This window comes from Rana temporaria, chromosome 1, assembly GCF_905171775.1.
Source record: "Rana temporaria chromosome 1, aRanTem1.1, whole genome shotgun sequence".
Classification (NCBI taxonomy): domain Eukaryota; kingdom Metazoa; phylum Chordata; class Amphibia; order Anura; family Ranidae; genus Rana; species Rana temporaria.
Window position 1 is genome coordinate 254,078,726 of NC_053489.1, and position 23,513 is coordinate 254,102,238.

Here is a 23,513-nt window from a genome sequence, read left to right on the forward strand (position 1 = left end):
TCCAGTGTATTACAGTCTGGCCACATGTTGCTCCATTTTGCATTTTCTTTTTCCGATTAAGTTACTGCTGATGATTCTTTATGGATTTGTCTATTTTTCAGATTTACATCAGCGTGTCACCGTGTAAGTGCAGTTAAATCTTGTGCCATTAATAGCGGAAGTAAATCTTGTTTTTCTCTTTTTCTTTTTCTTGTAGTCCAGAGCCAACCATAGCCAACTGCACTCTTCTATTATTTACTAAACAAAGACAAGGGGAAAATGTATTACATCCGTGGATATAATATTATTTAGATATAAAAAGGTATAAACTAGACATTAGATATCAACCGCTGATTAGAATATCATATATCCACTGTAAAATCTTTTTTTTTTTTTTTTTTTTTTTTTTATATACTCGTACATATAAATGCCTTTATACCAAGGACATCACTTTAGTTATTATCCAAAAGCATTGTGCACATATTTAGACATATGCCAGAACAACTGCAGCTGTGGTACGGTCGGTTGGGCTACTAGACTCAAGCAAAACCGGTTTTCCTTTTTAATCAACATTTTATTTTCCATCATGTCCACCGTTTGACATTCATGGAAGTTATTCCAAGATTGATTAGTGCAATGAATGAATAGGATAAATAGGAGCTTTGAAAATTTTATCTGGGTTGTGAAAGGGCCCCATCACCTAGGGTGTGTGTCCAACTGCCAACGATATGAATAGTTATCAGTATTTAGAGTGGAACTTTAGACTGGGTTCACACAGCTCCGGGACTGCTGTGGAGCGGTTTGCAGAAAAGTCCTCTTCGTCTTCTGATCTGTTTCAGGTCCGAATCCAGCCAAAAATTTGTATCTAATTCATCCCTGAAACAGAGAACAGGGACGAACCGGAGCTCACAGCAGGGGTCCAGTGCGTCCCTGTTCTCTGTTTTAGGGATGAATCAGGCCTGACACTTTGGCTAGATTCGGACCAGAAGACGCACAGGACTTTTCTACAAACCCCTCCACAGCCATCCCGGAGCTGTGTGAACCGGCTCCATTGAGAGCCGGTCACAGTCGGTCACGGCCTCCTGACAATTGGAGGAGGGAAAAACTTGCTTCCAAGCCATAGTGTGAACCCAGCTTAGGCTGGTCATAGATGGTCGAATGTCGAAAGAATTTTCTTTTTAAAATCTGAAATTTTGTGTATTTTGTGATCTGATTGTGCTACCATTGATTTTGAAATTTGACCAAACAAGCCTTCAATTTCACCTCGTGTTGCTACAGAAAATAATTTGTGGCTGGGAATCTTCTTTTCTTTACGGGAATTTTCTTTTCTTTCACTCATGCGCATTTCTTTTTCGATTACATTCTTTGCACGATTCTACCATCATTGATTGAAAATCGTTTGTTTTCAAAAAATTTCCAACATGCCCGATTGCTCAAATTTGATAGCCACACGAAAATTGCCTGTTGCTGCAGCCCACTAATGGTACAAAATTCAAACGAAAATTCTTAGATAAGATTTTCTAAAGAAAATTCTTTTGAAATTCGACCCAATTATGGCCTGCCTAAGTCTGAAAATTAAAGCGGAGTTCCACCGACAAAAAAAATAATTAAAACCAGTAGCTACAAATACTGCAGCTGCTGACTTTTAATATTAGGACACTTATCTGTCCAGGGCGCCCGCAATGTCCTCACCCGAAGACAATCTGTCCCTCAGCTCCCGGGTGCAGGCGCGGACATCTTCAGTAAGGGAATCAGGAAGCCTTACGGCTTCACAGCCTGGTCCCCTACTGCGCGTGCGTGAGTCACGCTGTACGTCCTTATTGGTCCCTGCTGTCTTTTGAGACCTGTGTGTCTCCCAGAAGACAGCGGGGGGGGGGGTGAAGGAGGGGACAGACATAGCGTAGAAGCCCCTGAAAGGTGTTGTTGGCTACCTGCATACTGTCATACACTCTGCTTTTGTAACTATTGTGGTCCATAATAACCGTTGGAATCTGTTTTTAACAATTATTAAATTTTGATATTTTTTCATAAAACAACCTGTGTTCAGTGTGTTTGCCTTTGCATAGCAATTGACACCTCTCACATTAAAATCCCCAAATTTGGGGAAGTGTTTCTTCTCTCCCAAATTGTTTTACTTTCTTTTATTTGTCTCTCATTTAAGCAAATTTAACATCTATGAAATGAATATGCCCTGTTTTCCCTGACCAACATCATTGGATACTGTAAATTGTAAAATGTTAAAAATTAGGTGAATCAATGGCATAACACAATATTCTGTATGTTATTATAAGGTCAGTAAGGGATCATATGATGCCATGGGCGTAACATAAGGGGTTGCAGGGGTCATAATCACAACCCCAGCCCTAGCTCAAGGGGGCCCCTGCAGCCTTCTTGTCATATTATCATATCCTCCACAAAGTCCAGCTCCAATCTGCCCAAGAGCCCCACAACCATGCTTCAGTACTGTACTTCCACTTTGCCTTCCACGGTCCACACCGTTCTCATCATTGGCTGAGAGACAAGCTGTGAGCCATATCCTGAATGAAGGGGAGCACTTTTGCATCAGGGCCCACAAGCTTCAAGCTACGTCTCTGTATGATGCAATAAGGGGTTTAATATCAAGCATGATTTTTTGTTTGCATAGTTACATTGGCTCAGCCTGTAAGTGTGCATATTCCATATATGGCTGACCCCTGTAGAAGCATAGAATCACTGTAGTAGCTACCACTACTATGGTGATCCTCATTGTCTTTCAGATCCCATGCAAAGTGGCTGCCTAACTACAGAGTAGCTCTAGTGACCACATGAGGAAAAAAACAGGGTCACGTAACCCCTTCCAACAAAGACACTTTTATAGTAATTCATCCTGTCTAAAAAATGTGATAATACGTTTTAAGCCTGATACACACCACTAGATTTTGTTTGCTCAAGCCAGCGGGTTGGACGAAAAAAAACCCTGACCTGTCAGATCTCCCCTGCTGTGCTATTGTGTTCTGACAGGGGGATGGTCCCCCTCCAGAACACTCTGGCCAGCATTCTCAGCCATTGGCTGAGGGCACTGATCAGGAGCCGGTCAGCAGATCTTTTTCAGTCGGCTTCTGTCAGACCAGCTGCCATACATACTGGCCAAATGTCGGCCGGTTTCTTTTAAACCGGCCGACATTCAACCCGTATGTACTAGGCTTTAATCTTTGAGCCATATACTTTATGTTAGGACCTCAACTATTCGAATGTTGGCCGGTTTCTATTAAACTGGCCGACATTCAACCAGTATGAACTAGGCTTAAATTTTTGAGTCATATACTGTATGTTAGAACCTCCACTGTCCCATTTACATTTAAATCTTTTTGCATTGTTTTGTTATCTTTATTATGAAGATTAGCTGGATAAAATGTACCTTGGTAAAATGAAATAAATGACTTTGGGTGTTACTATAGTCAATGCAGCAGTAAGGTCCTCAGGTGCTCTGTTTCTTTTTAGACTTTAAAGCCAGAATAGAAAAATGGCTTAGTCACACTGGGCATTGATTGGTTTGGTCAACAAATAGATTTGCCAGGAACCAAGGAGGAGATATTTATGTTTCAGGAATCCTTAAACAGTTATCAGGAATATAATTTGCAGTTGTGTTTTTTGTTTAGGGATTAAGTAGGTGCCGGTGAATGGGTAGGATTTAAGCAAATAAACAAAGAGAGTGCAGTGGCTGGAAGGCGCGAGTCTATCTGGAACAGTAATTTCTAATTATGTGCCTGACCTCCTTTTTTTTGCATTTTTTTTTTTTACAATTCCAGCTGTCTACACAGAGATTAATCAATGTCTCTTTCAGTCGTTTGTAGAGGGTCCCCCAAGATATCTTATAGCTTATATGAATTAAATCAAATTTCAAAACAAAAGGACTATAGAATAATGTCAGTATTAGATTACAGCACAGTGGAACCTAAATGGATCATCTTGGTTGGAAATGTAAAACTCTGAGAAACAAGCGATTCTAGAATTATTATCAATGTATCTAAAGCTGAGCATAGACCATAGGATAGATGTTTTTTTAAATCAGCTTCTGTTTTAAACAGAAGCATGGAGAGAACACATATACAGTATCTCACAAAAGCGAGTACACCCCTCACAAATTTGTAAATATTTTATTATAAGTGTAATTTATTAAGTGTTGACACATAAAAAGATAGAATAAAATATTAACAAAGATGTGAGGGGTGTACTCACTTTTGTGAGATACTGTATTTCACAAATATAGGAGAGAAGGTCATCTGGGGCTTTCAGGGACTGACCCATAGACATTTGATTGCCATTGGGTGGAAATAGCTGAATTGGGAGACTGTCATCTAATATTTATGGACACCTTCAAGGAATACTGTCACACAAGATTAATGGAGGCTGCTATCACTAAACTCTCCGTTGGGAATACTAGTTCCTTAGCTGTCATTCTGATGCTTTGATTATAATGCTGTCTGAGTCACTGACAGAGAACAAGTATAGAAATAAGCAGGTGTGATGCCTTTCTGATACTTATTTGCAGCATGCTTGTTCTGGGACTTGTTCTGGCATTTTCAGAAGCAAGCCTGCAATGGCAGCTTCCACACTTCTTTCATGAAAGGCTCATTTTGAAGTTAAAAACAAGGCAGATTAAAAAAAATCACTAAGGAGCTGAATTATACAGCAACCATGGCCAAACCACTACATTAGAAGCTACTCGGAAAGATTACTTTGTGCTTCCTGAACATGGTTTGCGCTTCAACTGCTTCGGGAATACGATGGGTCATGTAACAGTACTCTCCTATCTCTGAGTGATCTGGGCAGCACTATGCAGAGAATATAGGGGGAGGAAAGATATCAGAAGTTCCTGTATTTTATATTATTTTAATATTTGTCTGTAGATGAGCCTAAAATGTTACAAGTGTATTTAACCCTGTCTATTCTTCTTTAACTCCACTCATCTCTTGGCTTCGCAGCCTTAAAGTGGATGTAAACCCAATTCAATTTTTTTTATGTCACAATGTAGAGCAGTGGCGGCTGGTGCTCAAAATTTTTGGGGGGGCGCAAAGGAAAAAAAAAATGTGCAGTCTCACTGTGCCCAAACGCAGCCACTGTTACATGCCATCAAACGCAGCCACTGTTACATGCCATCAAACGCAGCCACTGTGCCATCAATTTGCACCACTGTGCCATGCCATCAAATGCAGCCACTGTGCCATTAATTTGCACCACTGTGCCATGCCATCAAATGCAGCCACTGTGCCATCAATTCGCACCACTGTGCCATGCCATTAAACGCAGTCACTGTGCCATGCCATCAAATGCAGTCACTGTGCCATCAATTCGCACCACTGTGCCATGCCATTAAACGCAGTCACTGTGCCATGCCATCAAATGCAGTCACTGTGCCATCAATTTGCACCACTGTGCCATGCCATTAAACGCAGTCACTGTGCCATCCATTGTCACCACTGTGCCATGCCATTAAACGCAGCCACTGTGCCATACATTGTCACCACTGTGCCATGCCATTAAACGCAGTCACTGTGCCATCCATTGTCACCACTGTGCCATGCCATTAAACGCAGCCACTGTGCCATACATTGTCACCACTGTGCTATGCCATTAAACGCAGTCACTGTGCCATCCATTGTCACCACTGTGCCATGCCATTAAACACAACCACTGTGCCATACATTGTCACCACTGTGCCATGCCATTAAACGCAGTCACTGTGCCATCCATTGTCACCACTGTGCCATGCCATTAAACGCAGCCACTGTGCCATACATTGTCACCACTGTGCCATGCCATTAAACGCAGCCACTGTGCCATACATTGTCACCACTGTGCCATACATTGTCACCACTGTGCCATGCCATTAAACGCAGCCACTGTGCCATCCATTGTCACCACTGTGCCATGCATTGTCACCACTGTGCCATGCCATTCAACGCAGCCACTGTGCCATACATTGTCACCACTGTGCCCTTTGATGGTCGCCGCTGTGCCAATTATCCCCACTGTGCCCTGTAAATTGCTTTCTTCCCCCTCCGCCCGGCACTTACCTTTACTGGTTTTAGGCATCCACGTCCCACGATGTCTTCTCCCGCCCTCGATGACTGACAGGCGTCTCAGCCAATCAGGTTACTGGTAGCCAGAACCGGCCAACCTGATTGGCTGAGGCGCCTGTCATCTTATTCAAGGGGCGTACAGTCTGTGCGCTCCGAGAATAAGCTTCCGGAACCCGAGGGCTGTATTGGGAAAGCCTATCAGAGCCGCTGGCTTTGATAGACATTTCCCTACAGCCAACCAGCTGGCGTTATTCAGATGGCCGGACATTGAGTGCCGACCATCTGAATAACAGCGGCAGCGGCGAAAATAACATAGATTCGTGCAATGCATGAATCTATGTTATTTGACTGAGTGGCGGTGAGAGCCAGAGGGGACGGCGCTCCAGCGCCCTCTATGGACGAACCGCCACTGATGTAGAGTATACGATTTCCTATCATCTGTGCCCAGTCTTGCCACACAGAGTTAATCCAGCTCTAAGCAATCCGCTTTTATTGTTCATTGAAATAAAACGGACTTACAGAGAAAAACCTTAGTCCGTTCCGCCCCCTTGCTGTGAATGACAGGTTATCTCATGCACTATAAATTTCCTTTTTTAGTTGGTCATTCTGTCTCGTGAATTCTTCCTGATCTTTTAGTTCCTCCAATCCCTGTGCACTTACTTGAATTTGTTGCTGGATCAATATCAATTGCTGTTTTTCCTCGTCAACAATTAATCCCATCACAGCCAGACCATGATTAATACAAAGTTCCTTCCATTTGGGAAGAAAAGTGTTGGTGTGCAAGTGTTTGGCCGGTATAATTCTGTCTCGCAAACCTCTCGGTATGATCCTTTGGGAAATGTAAGTTTCTAATGATGAAACGTCCCATTTCCTGTTAAGGTGTTTTATCAATAATTTTTTGTGTTCCTTAAATTTGTTCTTTATCTCGTCGTCTTGGTCAAAGGTGTGAGGGGTGTCACACCTTTTATCTCCTGGTCTATGTCCTCGCCCAATACGAAGGCCATCCCCAAATAGGAATGATGTGATCTGGTCTAAGCTTAGTCAAACTGTACTTTATGAAAGAGGGTGGACTTGCTAGAAATGACCCTAAAGATCAAGCAATATAGTCAAAATATGAAGGGAAGTGGGGGAGGAGGAGTGCGCAAGATAACCACTAGTTTATGGGTATGAGTATATCAAACCCATAATAGATCATGTACCCAAATGGGTTATGTTGCTGTAACCAGGTATATAGCTTATAAATGGGGCAGGGAGAAGGGGGGAGGTGTCCAAGGGAAGGCCAAAAAAAGGGGTTACTGTTAGCAACAATAATTGATCAGGGGATATTCAAGTAGCAAAAATATAAAATATATTTATTAATTGATAGTATCAAGAATATATATATGAAAAAGTACAATAGTCGATGAACTATATGAAAAGGTTAATAATCATATACAGAAAATGTAATTACCAATAAAAAACAATGTAACGAACAGGACCAACAAATAGACAACACAAAACTCAAGGCACAAGTCCGGACGTGTGTGTATTCAGCCCAAATATTCCTGCACAAGGAAATTCATATAGTGGCTAAATTTGGATATAAGGGGCAATGTATATGTCAGAAATCCTGATAGCCCCTGGTATATTGAAGCCAAATATGTGCTGGTCAAAAAGGGCTGAATACAAAGTGTGGAGGGGAAGAGAGGAGGGGGATGGGGGAGGGTGTGGCGGGGAGCGAGTGGATAATTCTGCGGTACCAAAAGAATGTCAATCAATCTTCATAAATAGAAGGATGGTTGTTGGGCCAAAAAATTATTCAAAAAATTGTGGTGCCACTTAGGTAATTTGGTCCTGATATGCAGATGCTTGGAGGAATGTTGATTGGAACAGTCTATGCTAGATCCAGGTAATTCAATTAATTAACAGTTGTCGGAAGGATTTGTTCAGCATAAGTAGGTTACCCGTGCAATGAAAAGTCTGTTTGGCAATAGCGCAGAGGACAGTGAATTCACAAGTTAAGCATTGTTAAGTGCTTGTGCTGTATGGAAGTCCTACAAATAATGGCTGAGCACGATGTAAGCACAAGAAATAGAATGCGTATACATGTCCAAATGACTGTACATTGCCGACTTTTTGGTCTGCATCTTGTCTGCTGTCAGTCGCCCAATTGAATTGATGGTGGATGAACTCCTCCGTTACTGGGTGTCCAAGTTGGAAGGTCCGGACTTGTGCCTTGAATTTTGTGTTGTCTATTTGTTGGTCCTGTTTGTTACATTGTTTTTTATTGGTAATTACATTTTCTGTATATGATTATTAACCTTTTCATATAGTTCATCGACTATTGTACTTTTTCATATATATTCTTGATACTATCAATTAATAAATATTGTTTTATATTTTTGCTACTTGAATATCCCCTGATCAATTATTGTTGCTAACAGTAACCCCCTTTTTTGGCCTTCCCTTGGCCACCTCCCCCCTTCTCCCTGCCCCATTTATAAGCTATATACCTGGTTACAGCAACAGAATCCATTTGGGTACATGATCTATTATGGGTTTGATATACTCATACCCATAAACTAGTGGTTATCTTGCGCATTCCCCCTCCCCCACTTCCCTTCATATTTTATCTCATGCACTAGCCTGGAGACAGGCATTATTTTTCAATTCCCACCCCCACTCCTTTTCTGAAGTCATGTGGTTACTTTTCTGGATTTTGACTGGATGTTAGTGATCATAGCAGAATTTAGTGTAAGGAATATACAGGAAAAAATGCATGTTGACAAGGGGAGTGTAGAGGTGGGCGGGGAGTCTACTGACATCACGACTCCACCCACAGAGCTCCAGACAACAGATCCACCCACAGAATCTGCAGTTTTTCAGTTCTTATAACAGACAGAGGGGAGACATTTGACAGATAAGGATACATGCAGGAGGCATGCATATCCTTATAGATCAGCACTATGGCAGTAGTTTAGAAAGGATGAGAGTGGGTTTACATCCACTTTAACATCCACCTTTTGGATCTATATGCTTGTCCCCATACATTATTTTACACAGATATTGAAGAGTTTTTCTATTAATTCTTTAAAGAAAGCCAAGACTCTGATCTTCAGATCCCTCCATCTGCCTATAAGATCACAAATCTGCATCCAAAAAGAGGACCCTAATTTATCATATCCTAATTAGGGATGAGCCGAACACCCCCGCGTTCGGTTCGCACCAGAACGGACCGAACGTTCGGGCGAACATTTAGAACCCCATTGACGTCAATGGGACTCGAACGTTCGAATTCAAAGTGCAAATTCAAAGGGTCTTGCCCCAGAGAACATGTATCAATGGAAAAAAGTTTTAAAAACGGTCGTTTTTTTCTGGAGCAGTGATTTTAATGATGCAGCATCATTAAAAACACTGCTCCAGAAAAAACGACCATTTTTTAAAAAAATATTCCATTTATACATGTTCCCTGGGGCAAGACCCGGGTTCTCAAATACGTTTTCACAGGCATACTATAGACACCCAGCAGGTACAATATTTAAAGGATTTTTTTTTTTTTATTTAAGCATCATGATGCTTAAATTAAAAAAAAATATGAAAAATTCCTTTAAATATTGTACCTGCTGGGTGTCTATAGTATGCCTGTGTAGATTTATGGTGCACACTTCAGAGGACACAGGCAATACACCACGTGAGAATACTGCAGCTAGCACAATCAACTACCTGCCAGTAAATTAGGAAGAACTGATCTAGCTAAACTATACAGTGTATAAATATATGTACAACACCTGGGATGTATATATATCCTCTACACACTGTAACATTAACTGACTAACCTGCCTGCTCTATCCACCTAGAAAAAATGACACTCTCTCTCTCTGACTGATCTCTAACCAGCGCCGGAACACACTACACAAGGCCGACCTGCAGGCGGCCTTTTATAGTGTGGGGCGTGTACTAAAACCCCTGGCTTTGGCCAATTACGGCTCTCTGTACTGACGGCGCTGTGATTGGCCAAGCATGCGGGTCATAGTGCATGCTTGGCCAATCATCAGCGCGCAATGCCGCAGTGAATTATGGGCCATGGCGCTTCACTCGAATTTGGCGCGAACGACCCGTTTTGTTCGTATTTCGACGGACATACGTTCGACTCGAACACAAAGCTCATCCCTAATCCTAATCTGTGAAATTTGTAATTGTAATTACATTATTCTACATTTGTATACTGTTGACCATCTGTATATATCCGCATCTGTTTGATGTACAGTATGTCATTGCCTACAACGTTAACTTCTCAATAAACATTTGTAAAAGAAAAGTGTATGAACTTTTCTTATATGCTCTGTTTTGGTCTTTTATATATACAGTACAATTGAAGGCATTCCTTTATACCTGTTCAATAAGTGCAAAGAAATCTGTTGATGCTACCAGAAATCTAGTAAGCTCTTCCTGATCCTGACTCTGCAGCAGTGAAATTCTAGACACTGTGATAACTCTTTACAGTTCAGTCTGTGGAGATGGGGAGGGGGAACTTGTTCTGTAGTCCGAAGGTGACAATGCTACTCCTCCAAAGATACAATATAAGAGAAGTGTGTTAAAAAATAAAGATAAAAAGCTTGAAGATAAAAGAAAATGAATGCAACCAGCACACAAAGACTCATAAGTTGCAATATATTAAATTTATGTTCTTGAGGCTTGATAAACTTTAGCCCACGTTCACACTGAGGGCGGGTTTGAAACTGAATCGTGAGTTCAGCTGGCATTTCAGTCCCACTTCGGGGGCGATTTGACAGACATCTGTGCAGGTTCATACACAGATGTCTATTGGAATCGCCCCCGAAGTCGCCTAAAGAAGTGCAGAGACTACTTTTGGGAACGGACGGTGCCATTGCCAGCAATAGGCTCTGATTTGATATGCGATTTGACAGGTCGAATCGGCCCAATGTGAACGTGGGCTGAAAGGCAGTTTGCAAACAATGCTCCAATATTAATTATTAAAAATGATCAGTGTATCCAACTATAAGTGGATCATGTTTGCAATGCTCTGGCTCCTGCAGATTCCAGATCTGTAGCAAGGTACAGACCTTCAGTTACAGGGATTTTTTTCCAGTCATTAATAATTAAACTTTTTTTTTCCCTTTTTTTTTCTTTTGTTTATTCATTTTTTAGTGTTCATTAAAAAATACAAATAAATAAATAAACTTATTTTTTTTTTTTTTTTTTAAAAAAGCCTTTATTTCATTTGTAAATAACTTTGCAATGCTTTGTAACAGAATCATAATTTTAGTGTAATTTAAACTGTATAAATTATAGACCAAATGTGTATTTTATATCCATAAAAACACAATACATTTTAAAACTAACAATGATCAAAGTAAGACACTTTAAGAATATATCACCAAAAAAAAAGCCTTGCTTGTTCTAAAAAATATATGAACTTGTTCTCTTAACTACTTAAGGACTGGAAGGATTTGCCCCCTTAATGACCAGGCCATTTTTTGCAATACGGCACTGCGTCACTTTAACTGACAATTGCGTGGTCATGCAACGTTGTACACAAACAAAACTTATGTCCCTTTTTTCCCACAAATAGAGCTTTCTTTTGGTGGTATTTGATGACCTCTGCAGTTTTTATTTTTGCGCTATAAACAAAAAAATTGTGCCAATTTTGAAAAAATCCCAATATTTTTTTTTTTTTCCTATAATAAATATTTTAAAAAAAGTAAAAAAAAACATTTCTTCATCAGTTTAGGCCAATATGTATTCTTCTACATATTACTGGTAAAAAAAAAATCAATAAGCGTATATTGATTGGTTTGCGCAAAAGTTATAGCTTCTACAAAATAGGGGATATATTTATGGCATTTTTAATATCATTTTTTTTTTACTAGTAATGGCGGTGAGCAGCGATTTTTAGCGGGACTGTGACATTGTGGCAGACAGATCAGACAATTTTTACACTTTTTTGGGACTATTGACATTTATACAGCAAATAGAGCTACAAATAGCCACTGGTTACTGTCTAAATGTCACTGGCAGGGAAAGTGTTAACACTAGGGGGCATTTCACAAGGGGTTAAGTGTTCCCAGGGAGGTGTTTCTAACTGTGGGGGGAGTGGACTGACTGGGAGTAGAAAGAGGTTGCTGTTCCTGCTCACTAGGAACAGATGATTTCTCTCTACTTCACTGACAGAACGGTGATCTGTCTGTGTACATTGTGTACATTGACAGATCCCCGTTCTGGCTCTCTGAGGAGTGATCGCGTGTGGCCGGCGGACATCATGTCTGCCGGCTACATGCATCAGCTCTGGCATCACGCCGTAGGTGCACGTGCCCTCTATAGCTCGTAAAGTCACCTATCACGGTTTGCGCACCTGTGCAGTATAATGACAGCGGCTGGTCGGCAAGCAGTTAAAGCAATTTCTCTACAAAAAAAACACGAAGGCATGTATGGATGGGTGAGTTTGCTTTGAATATTAAAAATTAATTAAATATGTTTTAAAATGCTTAACCTCTTGACCACTGCCCCATGTCAAAAAGAAGTCCTCTTTTTAAAGATGGATATCTCGGTAACGGTAGCAGCTGCTGCCACAACCGAGATATCCATCTCTTCAGTGGGCGGTGGTGTACACGATAACGGCGGTCTCCGTGGAGGATTCGCCGCGAGATCGCCGTTATCGGTGGCGGGAGAGGGGCCCCCCTCCCGCCGCTCTCCTGCGCCCTTCGCCGCTTACCGGAGCCGTCGGTAGCAGCGGAGGCGATCGGGTCCGTTCAGCAGCTGACTGGGGTTGCGAGTGAGGGAAAAATGTCCTTCACCCGTCCCCATAGCTCTGCTGGGCAGAAGTGACGTCAAAAAGTCAGTCCCGCCCAGCGTCTTAAAGAGACAATTTTTTTGTTGACATTTTTTTAAATGACAAATTTTCCTTTTCTTTTTTTTCTTGCATTTAAGTCTAAATATAAGATCTGAGGTCTTTTTGACCCCAGATCTCATATTTAAGAGGACCTGTCATGCTTTTTTCTATTACAAGGGATGTTTACATTCCTTGTAATAGGAATAAAAGTGATCATTTTTTTTTTTATTATTTCAGTGTAAAAAATTATTAACTAAATAAAAATAAATAAGAAAACAAAAAAAAAATTTTTTTAAAGCGCCCTGTCCCGACGAGCTCGCGCACAGAAGCGAATGCATACGCGAGTAGCGCCCGCATATGAAAACTGTGTTCAAACCACACAAGTGTGGTATCGCCGTGATCGTTAGAGCGAGAGCAATAATTCTAGCCCTAGACCCCCTCTGTAACTCAAAAAATGCAACCTGTAGAATTTTTTAAACAAAACGTCGCCTATCGAGATTTTTAAGGGTAAAAGTTTGACGTCATGCCACGAGCGGGTGCAATTTTTAAGCATGACATGTTGGGTATCATTTTACTCGGCGTAACATCATCTTTCACAATATATAAAAAAATTGGGCAAAATGTATTGTTGTCTTATTTTTTAATTCAAAAAAGTGTTTTTTTTTTCAAAAAAAAGTGCGCTTGTAAGACCGCTGCACAAATACGGTGTGACAAAAAGTATTGAAATAACTGCCATTTTATTCTCTAGGGTGTTAGAAAAAAAATATATAATGTTTGGGGGTTTTAAGTAATTTTCTAGCAAAAAAAACTGTTTTAGTCTTGTAAACACCGAATCTGAAAAACAAGCCTGGTGGGAAAGAGGTTAAAAAGAGTTAGTTCAGCTTTAATGTGTTAGTCAAGCCCATCTAAAACATCTAATGCACCTAACACTACCTACCTTCCCCTAGATTGACAATGCTCCTTCATCCAAAGTGGGGGCACTTTAATATAGGAGGTGTGTTACTGGCCAGACCACTGGGTAAAAACAGACCAAAAAAAAGCCCCCAAAAAGAAAACGATTGCAGCCACCACATTTATTGATTGGTAAGCTGCAATATATTATATTTTTGTTTTTGTTATTGATTTTAAGACCCACTGATCTGGAACAAGAATTCAAATTAGGAATTCTGACCTTACTGCCTGGCTTGTTTGACATATGAAGGCATCTAAATGTTGCACTACCCCGGAGGAGCTGCTGGTTATATTTTGGGTGGCACGTTACCTCTATCTTCTCGCTGTCCAGGGTGAAGTGAGAGTCTGAAGAATTTCAATGTCCACACAATGCACTACTTTTTCTTGGGTTTATTTGGGAGAACTTCAGTAGAAAATAAGGATGAGGGGTGGAAAGGGTAGGAAGGTTCAGGTGCATAATCACAAATAGGAAACACTCCTGCTTCCAGCAAAAATTCTCGTTGCCGCTCAAGCCAGAGTGGGTATTGCTCACCCAGATAGGTCCCTCTCACTGGCCTAGCAGCTGGGATGACGCACTGAATAAAGTACAGTCTCTGCCACAGACCTTCCTTCATGAGGAGACACTTTTGGTCCGGAATCCTCTGCCACAGAATTCAGCACCCGGATCTCTCCAGCCTAACTTTGATAGAACTTTAGGCCCGACAGGCGACACTGTCAAGCCTCTCAGTGTATGTTGCATCCTTCAATTAAGTTTCCAGGCCTTCTCCCATGGTACCAGCCTCTTACATGGCCCCCTCCAGGATAGGTCCTCCCCTGGCTTCTTCATCAAGCGAGCTCCTCCCGCAGGACGTACGGTACAGGATCACCTCTGAAAAAGAGGCAGGCCCCAGTCTGACTACTGCCAGGTGAAGCCGCGCCCCCGGACCAACGTAGTCCCAAAGTCAGGATTCAGGACACGCACCACAGGCCAGGCGGGCCACGAGGCGTGTGGGATGACAGACCACCGCCAATGGTGTCTGTCTCTTAAGTTCCCCTCCCCAGCATGCATAGCGAGGCGACCACTCCCACTGTTTTGCTGCTGAGGGGGACACCCAATACACCCTGACTTTGCTGCTGCCACCCTTGGCCTGGGGTGGTAATGACACCCCCAGGCGAACAATGGTGGAACTCTCAGCACAGCCATGGCTGGAACAGAGGCTAAATTTGCCATTAATCATACTAGTCTGAGCCAAATAACATCCCAGACCCCACTAAATTTACAGCAGCGCCTGTTCAACAGGAGCAGTGCGCTACACAAATAATCCGTCTAATTTGTATTCAGACAAGCAGGTCTTTGCACTATTTAGTTGTTGTTAGATCTAAAGGATATTGTACAATCAAGTTGTATAGTGTGTGGCCAGCCATAGAAGGACTAGCCAGCTCTCTCTGTTAGGCCCTGTACACACGACCGAACATGTCCGCTGAAACTGGTCTGCGGACCAGTTTCCGCGGACATGTCCGACCGTGTGTACGGCCTAGCGGACAGGTTTCCTGGCCTAGCGGACAGGTTTCCAGCGGACAAAAGTTTCTAAGCATGCTTAGAAACTTGTCCGCTGGAAACCTGTCCGTCGGATATGTCCGATGGTTAGTACGACTCATCGGACATGTCCGCTGGTTATGACGTATAACCAACAGCCTGAAATCCCGCGCATGCGTCGAATTGATTCGACACATGCGTGGAAGCATTGTACTTCTGTGTTAGAGAACGTCGGTGTCTTCTACGTCACCGCGTTCTCTGTCCGCGGGGATTTTGGTCTGATGGTGTGTACACACATCAGACCAAAAGCTCCCAGCAGACATGTCCGATGAAAACGGTCCGTGGACCGTTTTCATTGGACATGTCTCCTCGTGTGTACAGGGCCTAACACGTTAAATATACAGGCAGTCTATGGTGCACAGGGTAACAATGCTGCTCCTGCAATAAGACACTGTAGAAGTTTCATTGTCCCTTTGTAGCAGGGGGCACACTTGTTGGCAGGATCATAATCTAAAATTAAAAAGGGAAAGGCAATGATCATGAAAAAAAAAACTGCACAAACTGTTGTGGAGCCAAGCTATTACATATTAAATGATTTTATTTTTATTTATATACATTACAAGAGTGCTTGCAGGCTGCTGAAAACTCCTGAGAGCTTCTTGCCCTGCTAAATCTTGTGTTAATAACATAAAAAAATAACTCTGCTGCCATACCAAATAAGCACTGCCTACAATATACTAAATGTATAGCACAGTTGAGCTAAGGAAACTGTAGTTGCAGACCTGCATGTGGGTCAGTACTTCTTGGCTATGGCTCATTTAGGCCCAGGCTGGCACTGGCAGGATAAATCTCCACTGAGCTGTTAAAGGTTTAGATTAGATTTATGCCAACTCACAGCCTAGCTGGACTATAGATGATTATGGACCTTTAGACATCATTACAAAGCAAAAAGTGCAGACTATTGCACTCAGATGGCCTGGCAATAACACATTATTTAAAGATATGTACATATTAAAGGGTACGTTTTAACTTAGCATTACATGTAACAGTCAGCATCGTTGTTAAATAATTTTCAGCAAATAACAGAACAAGCCATGCAAAGACTTTATTGCTTTGCTTACCCTGTGTAGCTCACTCCATAGGGAGCCATTTGTTCCATCTTTTTAGAGAACAATTGCCACTCCTAGTGATGAGTCCTTGGAGAATTTTTAGTAGTTCAATCATGTTGCTAAATTCACTATGTACCCATAGCCTAACGAGGTGACACAGCAAGTAGTTGCATTAGTCAGAAGCAAGTAGATCCAAATCGCCCATGTAGCTTGAGGTCTAGGTTTGACTTCATCATTCCTAAAGCTTTTAAACGGTCTGTAAGCTTTAACTGTGATTTGAGCAATCACATGTAATCAATAATCTGTATTTAGTACACAGAAAATGCATATGATGTACAAAAATGTTGCAGCCCATAACTACAGTGGGGATCAAAAGTTTGGGCACCCCAGGTAAAAATTAGTATTAATGTGCATAACGAAGCCAAGGAAAGATGGAAAAATCTCCAAAAGGCATCAAATTACAGATTAGACATTTTTATAATATGTCAAAAAAAGTTAGATTTTATTTCCATTATTTACACTTTCAAAATTGCAGAAAAAAAAAATGGCGTCTGCAAAAGTTTGGGCACCCTGCAGAGTTAATATCTTGTACTGCCCCCTTTGGCAAGTATCACAGCTTGTAAACACTTTTTGTAGCCAGTCAAGAGTCTTTCAATTCTTGTTTGAGGTATCTTTGCCCATTCTTCCTTACAAAAGTCTTCCAGTTCTTTGTGATTTCTGGGCTGTCTGTCACGCACTGCTCTTTTAAGGTCTATCCATAGATTTTCAATTATGTTAAGGTCAGGAGATTGTGAAGGCTATGGCAAAACCTTGAGTTTACGCCTCTTGATGTAATCCCCTGTGGATTTTAAAGTGTCTTTAGGATCATTATCCATTTGTAGAAGCCATCCTCTCTTTAACTTCAGCTTTTTCACAGATGGCATCAAGTTACCATCCAAAATTTGCTGAAATTTTATTGAATCCATTTTTCCTTCTACTTGTGAAATGTTCCCTGTGCCACTGGCTGCAATACAACCCCAAAGCATGATTGATCCACCCCCATGCTTAACAGTTGGACAGAGGTTCTTTTCATTAAATTCTGTGCCCTTTCTTCTCCAAACGTACCTTTGCTCATTCCGGCCAAAAATTTCTATTTTAACCTCATCGGTCCACAGAACTTGTTTCCAAAATGCATCAGGCTTGTCTATATGTTCATTTGCAAAGTTCAAGCGCTGATTTTTGTGGTAAGGACGTAGAAGAGGTTTTCTTCTGATGACTCTTCCATGAAGACCATATTTGTACAAGTATCTCTTTATAGTGGAATAGTGTACCACAACTCCAGTGTCTGCCAGATCTTTCTGGAGGGATCGTGCAGTCAAACGTGGGTTTTGAATTGCTTTTCTCACAATCCTGCGAGCTGTTCTGTCTGATATTTTTCTTGGTCTTCCAGATCTTGCTTTAACTTCCACTGTTCCTGATGACTGCCATTTCTTAATATCATTCCGAACAGAGGATATTGACATCTGAAAAAGCTTTGCTATCTTCTTATAGCCTTCTCCAGCTTTGTGAGCGTCAACTATTTTCAGTTTCAGTTTTCTAGACAACTGCTTAGAAGAACCCATGGCGTTGATTGTTGGGGCAAGGTCAGATGAGTCTGGGCATTTAAAACCTTTGAGATTGACATCACCTGGTCTTCCCAGACGATGATTGAGAACAATCCATGACACTGGCAGGTCTCAGCTTTGCAAAGGGGGTAGTGCATGCTATAAATTCAAACTTTTGCAGATGCCATTTTTTTGTTTTCTGTAATTTTGAAAGTGTAAATGATGGAAATAAAATCTAACTTTTTTTGACATATTATAGGAATGTCTAATCTGTAATTTGATGCCTTTTGTAGATTTTTCTATCTTTCCTTGGCTCCGTTATGCACATTAATACAAATTTTTACCTGGGGTGCCCAAACTTTCGATCCCCACTGTATGTACGTTATTACAAATAGTAAATCAATCATATTAAAGTGGAATTAAACTCCACTTTTGAACTGTTACCTACAGGCAAGAATTTTAGAAGACTTAGAAAAAAGAAAAACTGTGCTAAAAACAAACCTTATGCCTCGTGCACATGATAGAGATTTCCGTCAAGAAAACCGCATTTTTTTTCCTTGCATACACACGGTCACATTAATCTTGGACGAAATTTCAACTTCAAGAACGTGGTAACGTACAACACGTACGACAAGCCAAGATCAATGAAGTTCAATAGGCAGTTTGATTCAGAGCATGCATGTTTTTTTTTTGCATACAGACGATCACGATTCCCGATAGGAATTTTTCGTGTCACGAAAATTGAGATCCTGCTCTCAATCTTTTCTTAGCAGGAATTCTCACAGAAAAAGTGCGATGGAGCATACACACAGTCAGAATTTGCGACAAAAAGCTCACATCGCACTTTTCTCTTTGGGAATCGCGATCGTCTGTACGAGGCATAACAATAAGCTGCAACTCAAAGTAAGATACACACAAGATAGCAATACATAAAAATATTGTTGAGCTCTAAAGTGACATATCATTAAATTTATACACAAATAAATAACTTAAATAAATAAAATAAATAAAAAAAAATAGTAAATATTTGAGAAAGTCCCAACTGTGAAATTTTTGACTCAAAGTCCTCTAATAATTATTCAAAATACTGAAGATTCCTTCCAAAAAGGATGAATCAACGGCCAAGACTTCAGTGAAATTCTTGTGACTTAAAGCGGAGCTCCACCCTAAAGTGGAACTTCCACTCATCGGAAGCCTCCCCCCTCCGGTGTCACATCTTACATGTTCCTTTTTCCTCCACTCTCCTCCTAATAGCATGCTCTGTGCTTTGCAGCACACATAAATGGCTCCTTGTTGCACTTCTCTCTCTTTTAGTCTGAGCTCTGCCTAACAGACTATAGAGTAGACTGAAAAAACTTTCTGCATGCCTGCAAGCAGTGCAAGAAGCTACCTACACAGCTTGCATTAAAAAAAATAATGATATATTATTAATCACTAAGCTGCATGCATGTGTGCCTTTTATATCTGCCTGTGGTTCAACTTTAAAGTGGTTGTAAACCTTGTTACACCACTTGTACCTACAGGTAAGCCTATAATAAGGCTTACCTGTATGTACTAGAAATATCTCCTAAACTTGCATGGTTTAGAATAAATTTACCATATACGCCTGCGCCTACGTCATTGGCCCATGCACACTGAAGAAAGGGCACAATCGTGTCGTTCCTAAAGGACTCGTACCGCACGCGCAGGAGTGATGTCATCAAGCCCAGGTACATGGGGGCCCCACAATAATCTTGCATTACATCATACTTGCCAACTCCCACGGATTTGCTGGGACAGTCATGCTTTTTACTAAACTGTCCCGATATGGTCATGTCCCGAGAAGCGTCTCAGAACCTATATTGTGCCCTCCTGATCCCAGTATTGTGCCCTCCTAACCCCCTCCCCCTCGTACTGTGCCCTTCTTACGTTCCCCCCATGCTGTGCCCTTTGTGTTGACTAGTCTTTGATTTATGGAATGTTTTCCTTTTGGAAAAATTTGATTTTATTGGAAGTATTAATGAATATATGTTTAATCCTATTAACTATTTAAACTTTATTTCTTTGAAAGTAGATGTGTAAATTTGGGCAAGCTGGTATGGGCCCCAGTGCATTATTTTGCCCAGGGGCCCTTGATGCTTTTAAGACGACCCTGTTGAGAGGTGTCCCATTGCCTGGCATCCTTTGATACAAAAATCATTTGGCCAAGAATTATTATAATTCTTGGCCAAGCATTGACTGTGGCCAATCAGCTGTAGTCACTGTTTGACAATGCCAAACCTATTCCGACAGTTTCTTGTGCTGGCCATCAGAAAACATGGGCCTCACTACTCTGTTTAGGGTGGATGGAGGAATCTGTTAGATTTTTTTGCATACAGCCTGCAGGCATAATGAAACAATCTATTAGGTTATGGCCAGGCAACCCTCCTAAACAATGACGAAGTGATAGATAACGATTTGAATCTTTATGAATTCCCTACATTACAATGAATATATCAGATCTTGCTCATGTGTTCTATGTTGGTGCAGGCTTTTCCAGGTACTTTAGCTTTCTTCTACAGGCCAAAGAACCACTGGTAGGTTAATTGGCTTCTGACTAAATGGGCGCCAGGCTGTGTCTTTGTACTTTTGTGGAAGGAAAATTAGATTACAAGCTCCAGTTGGGCAGGCTTATGTCTGAATGAAATTTGCAGCTTGTAAACGGTTTAGTAATAGTTTGGTAGAATACAGGGAAAAAAAGCTGTGATTGCAAAGAACAGTATAATGTAAACAAGATACAATCATTAGGGATTAGATCTGAATAAAACATAGGCCTTTATTTAATAATGCAATGTGCAAAGTGTAATAACCCGTAGCAGGTAATCAAAAGAAATCTTATTTACTTGTATTTATTTTATTCATTTAAATCGCACCAAAAGATACTGCAACAATTCAAAAGAGAACTTTGAACCATTCGCTCTATTCCTTACACAAAGAGGAGTTTGCGAAAAGGTTCCAAACATGGTGCTACAGAACCCCCACCCCCACCCCCCCCCCCCCCATAGCAAAGGGATTCAACAAAAATGTGTTGGCATCTTTGCAAACAGCAGGAACAAATGCTTCATTTAGCTACACATGGGTGAAATTCCATTTTTTTGCACCAAATAATTTTTTTTTAGCTGTCTTGTACCAGCTATACATTCTTGGTATACAGTATTTGTGTGTAGAGAAAAAACATCTCCCAATAGGTGTGTGTTGACTAATACTTACAAAAAAAATCTTAATTCAGATAATTTATTTAGATAGTATTAAATCATTACTAAACTGCCGAGTTCTTGCAAAGAGACTGTAACGGAATGACCCGTGACAACCAGAGACTTTTGAAGGATGGGGGGTACTCCTGTGCCAGCGTCACTAATGACTCTTAGGTCTAGGGTCACCCTGTGCCCCTTTTGGGCATAGAGTGACTGGGAAATATTAATTATAAATTACATGAGATGGGACATTAATGATAATTCATATATTGCAGGATATCTTGAGATGTTACAAGTTGGTTATTCTGACCCCACCAGGTCAGTGGAGTGTTTTCATTCAATGTGGGGACACATGCTTTTGAGGTGTTAATTGGGTCTGCTCCAAGACCTTTCATTATGTATGCTAATAACACTGTTTGTGTGAAGATGCTATTGATGATAGATAAGTGTTGTGAGTTAGCAGTCTAAAGGTCAGATGTCTCCTTTCAGGGGTAGGGAATTAGCATGTTAATTATGTTTAGTAAAGGAATGTGTTTGTGTGAAAAGTCTATTGATGATACTATGTGATAGAAATAGCAGGTGAGAGTCATAACGTCTGACTTCTCAGCTGTTGTAATTAGGTCATGTTAAATTGGTGCCAAAACGTCTGACATAGAAATGTGTATTATGCAGGTGAATCACTTAGTATCGGAGTCCGGACGTCTGGGGATAATTAACTCAACTGAATGTCATTGTCTTAGAGTGTGTATTGAAGTGTCTTTTGGGTGGAGTTGATTTATTGTTCACTTGGTTTCTAAAACTGTATATAAGAAAGCTTACCATTAAAAGAGTTCATACATTTTGACTCAGAGAACGGAGCTTGTCTCGTTTATGCTGGGGAAATCCATATGGATCGTGTCTGTTGGATGGTTGGAGTGTCAGATAAGCTGTCGTGGTTGGTGAAATGGGAATATCGTAAACGGTGGTGACCGTTACAGAGACAATTTTAGATTTTAATTAAAACAGGTTATTAAAGTGGTTGTAAACCCACTTTTCCAGAAAAAAAACACCACCTGCAAGACAAAGGCATAATGAGCTAGTATGCATAGCATATTAGCTCATTATATAATACTCACCTTACTTCCGCGTATCGCGGCTCCAGCGCTGTGATTGGCCGGAGCGGCGATGATGTCACTCCCGCGCATGTGCGTGGGAGACGACAGTCACAGGACGGCCTTTTTTTAGGAACGTCACGATCGCTGTTTCTAAAGTGCGCCTGCGCCATTGTCACTAAGTGCTTTAGATTGAAGCATGTACACGCTATAGAAGGATATGCTTTGTTAATTTTTCATTTCAGGAGGTTCACAATCACTTTAATGCCAAGGCAACGATCTTGTGCTCACTATTAAAGAAGATCAAAGTTGAGGCAGAGATGTTTATTGAATTAACGTCATCTTTGACCATGTGACTAAATGCCAAGGCAGAGCAGCTGTTTATGCTGTCTAGGTATATCATGCCTTGTCAGAGTGGCAGGATATTTTTACTCTAGAACTGCTTTAAACTACTGAAAGCTGGGTCATGATTGGTTGATATTGATTAATGCACACTATATTTGTTTAATAGTTTGCTACTAAAGCTTGCTGAGCTTATTACTTTGATAACAGCTTTATGTAACTTGTATGTAACTTATGTAACTTGTATTATGGCTTTACAGCTTCACACAGATATTGATCGAGGGGAAGGACGGGCCAAATATATCCTGACTGGAGAGGGAGCTGGTTCTGTGTTTGTTATTGATGACAAAACTGGCAATATCCATGTAACAAAGTCCTTGGATCGGGAAGAAAAGGAGGAATATATTCTACTGGCACAAGCTGTGGACAAGGTTACCCTCCGACCACTTGAGCCCCCCTCTCAGTTCATCATCAAGGTGCAAGACATTAATGACAACCCCCCTGTTTTCCTGCACCCTCCCTACCGGGCCTCTGTGCCAGAGATGTCCAACGTAGGTGAGGGGGGAACCTGAGGTCTTTATATTGAGACATGTATTGAGCAATGGGAATATTAGAAGCCAAAGATTTATGTCTTCACATTGCAGACATGCCAGTGATAATTACTCATTCTATGAAAGTGACAGTTTGCTAGAGAGAAGGGGCAATGAATTCACACAACATTTAGTGCAGAACTGTTGATTTTAGATAACAGATAAAAGAGATCTGCAAACTGTGTTGACAACTAAAGTCCAAAGAGGGTAGGAAGAGATGATTAAACCGAAACAGGACAAAACATATTT

General features: G+C 41.0%; 1 protein-coding gene across 3 annotated transcripts in view; it reads left to right on the top strand.

Moving 5' to 3' along the window:
- The window catches only part of CDH24 (cadherin 24), a 117,359-nt gene that overhangs the window by 62,132 nt on the left and 31,714 nt on the right, over positions 1–23,513 (top strand). For all 3 annotated transcript variants that reach the window (XM_040354176.1, XM_040354192.1, XM_040354183.1), the window contains one exon: positions 22,935–23,229. In XM_040354176.1, the coding sequence (XP_040210110.1) occupies positions 22,935–23,229 (295 nt within the window). The remainder of the gene's footprint in view (positions 1–22,934; positions 23,230–23,513) is intronic.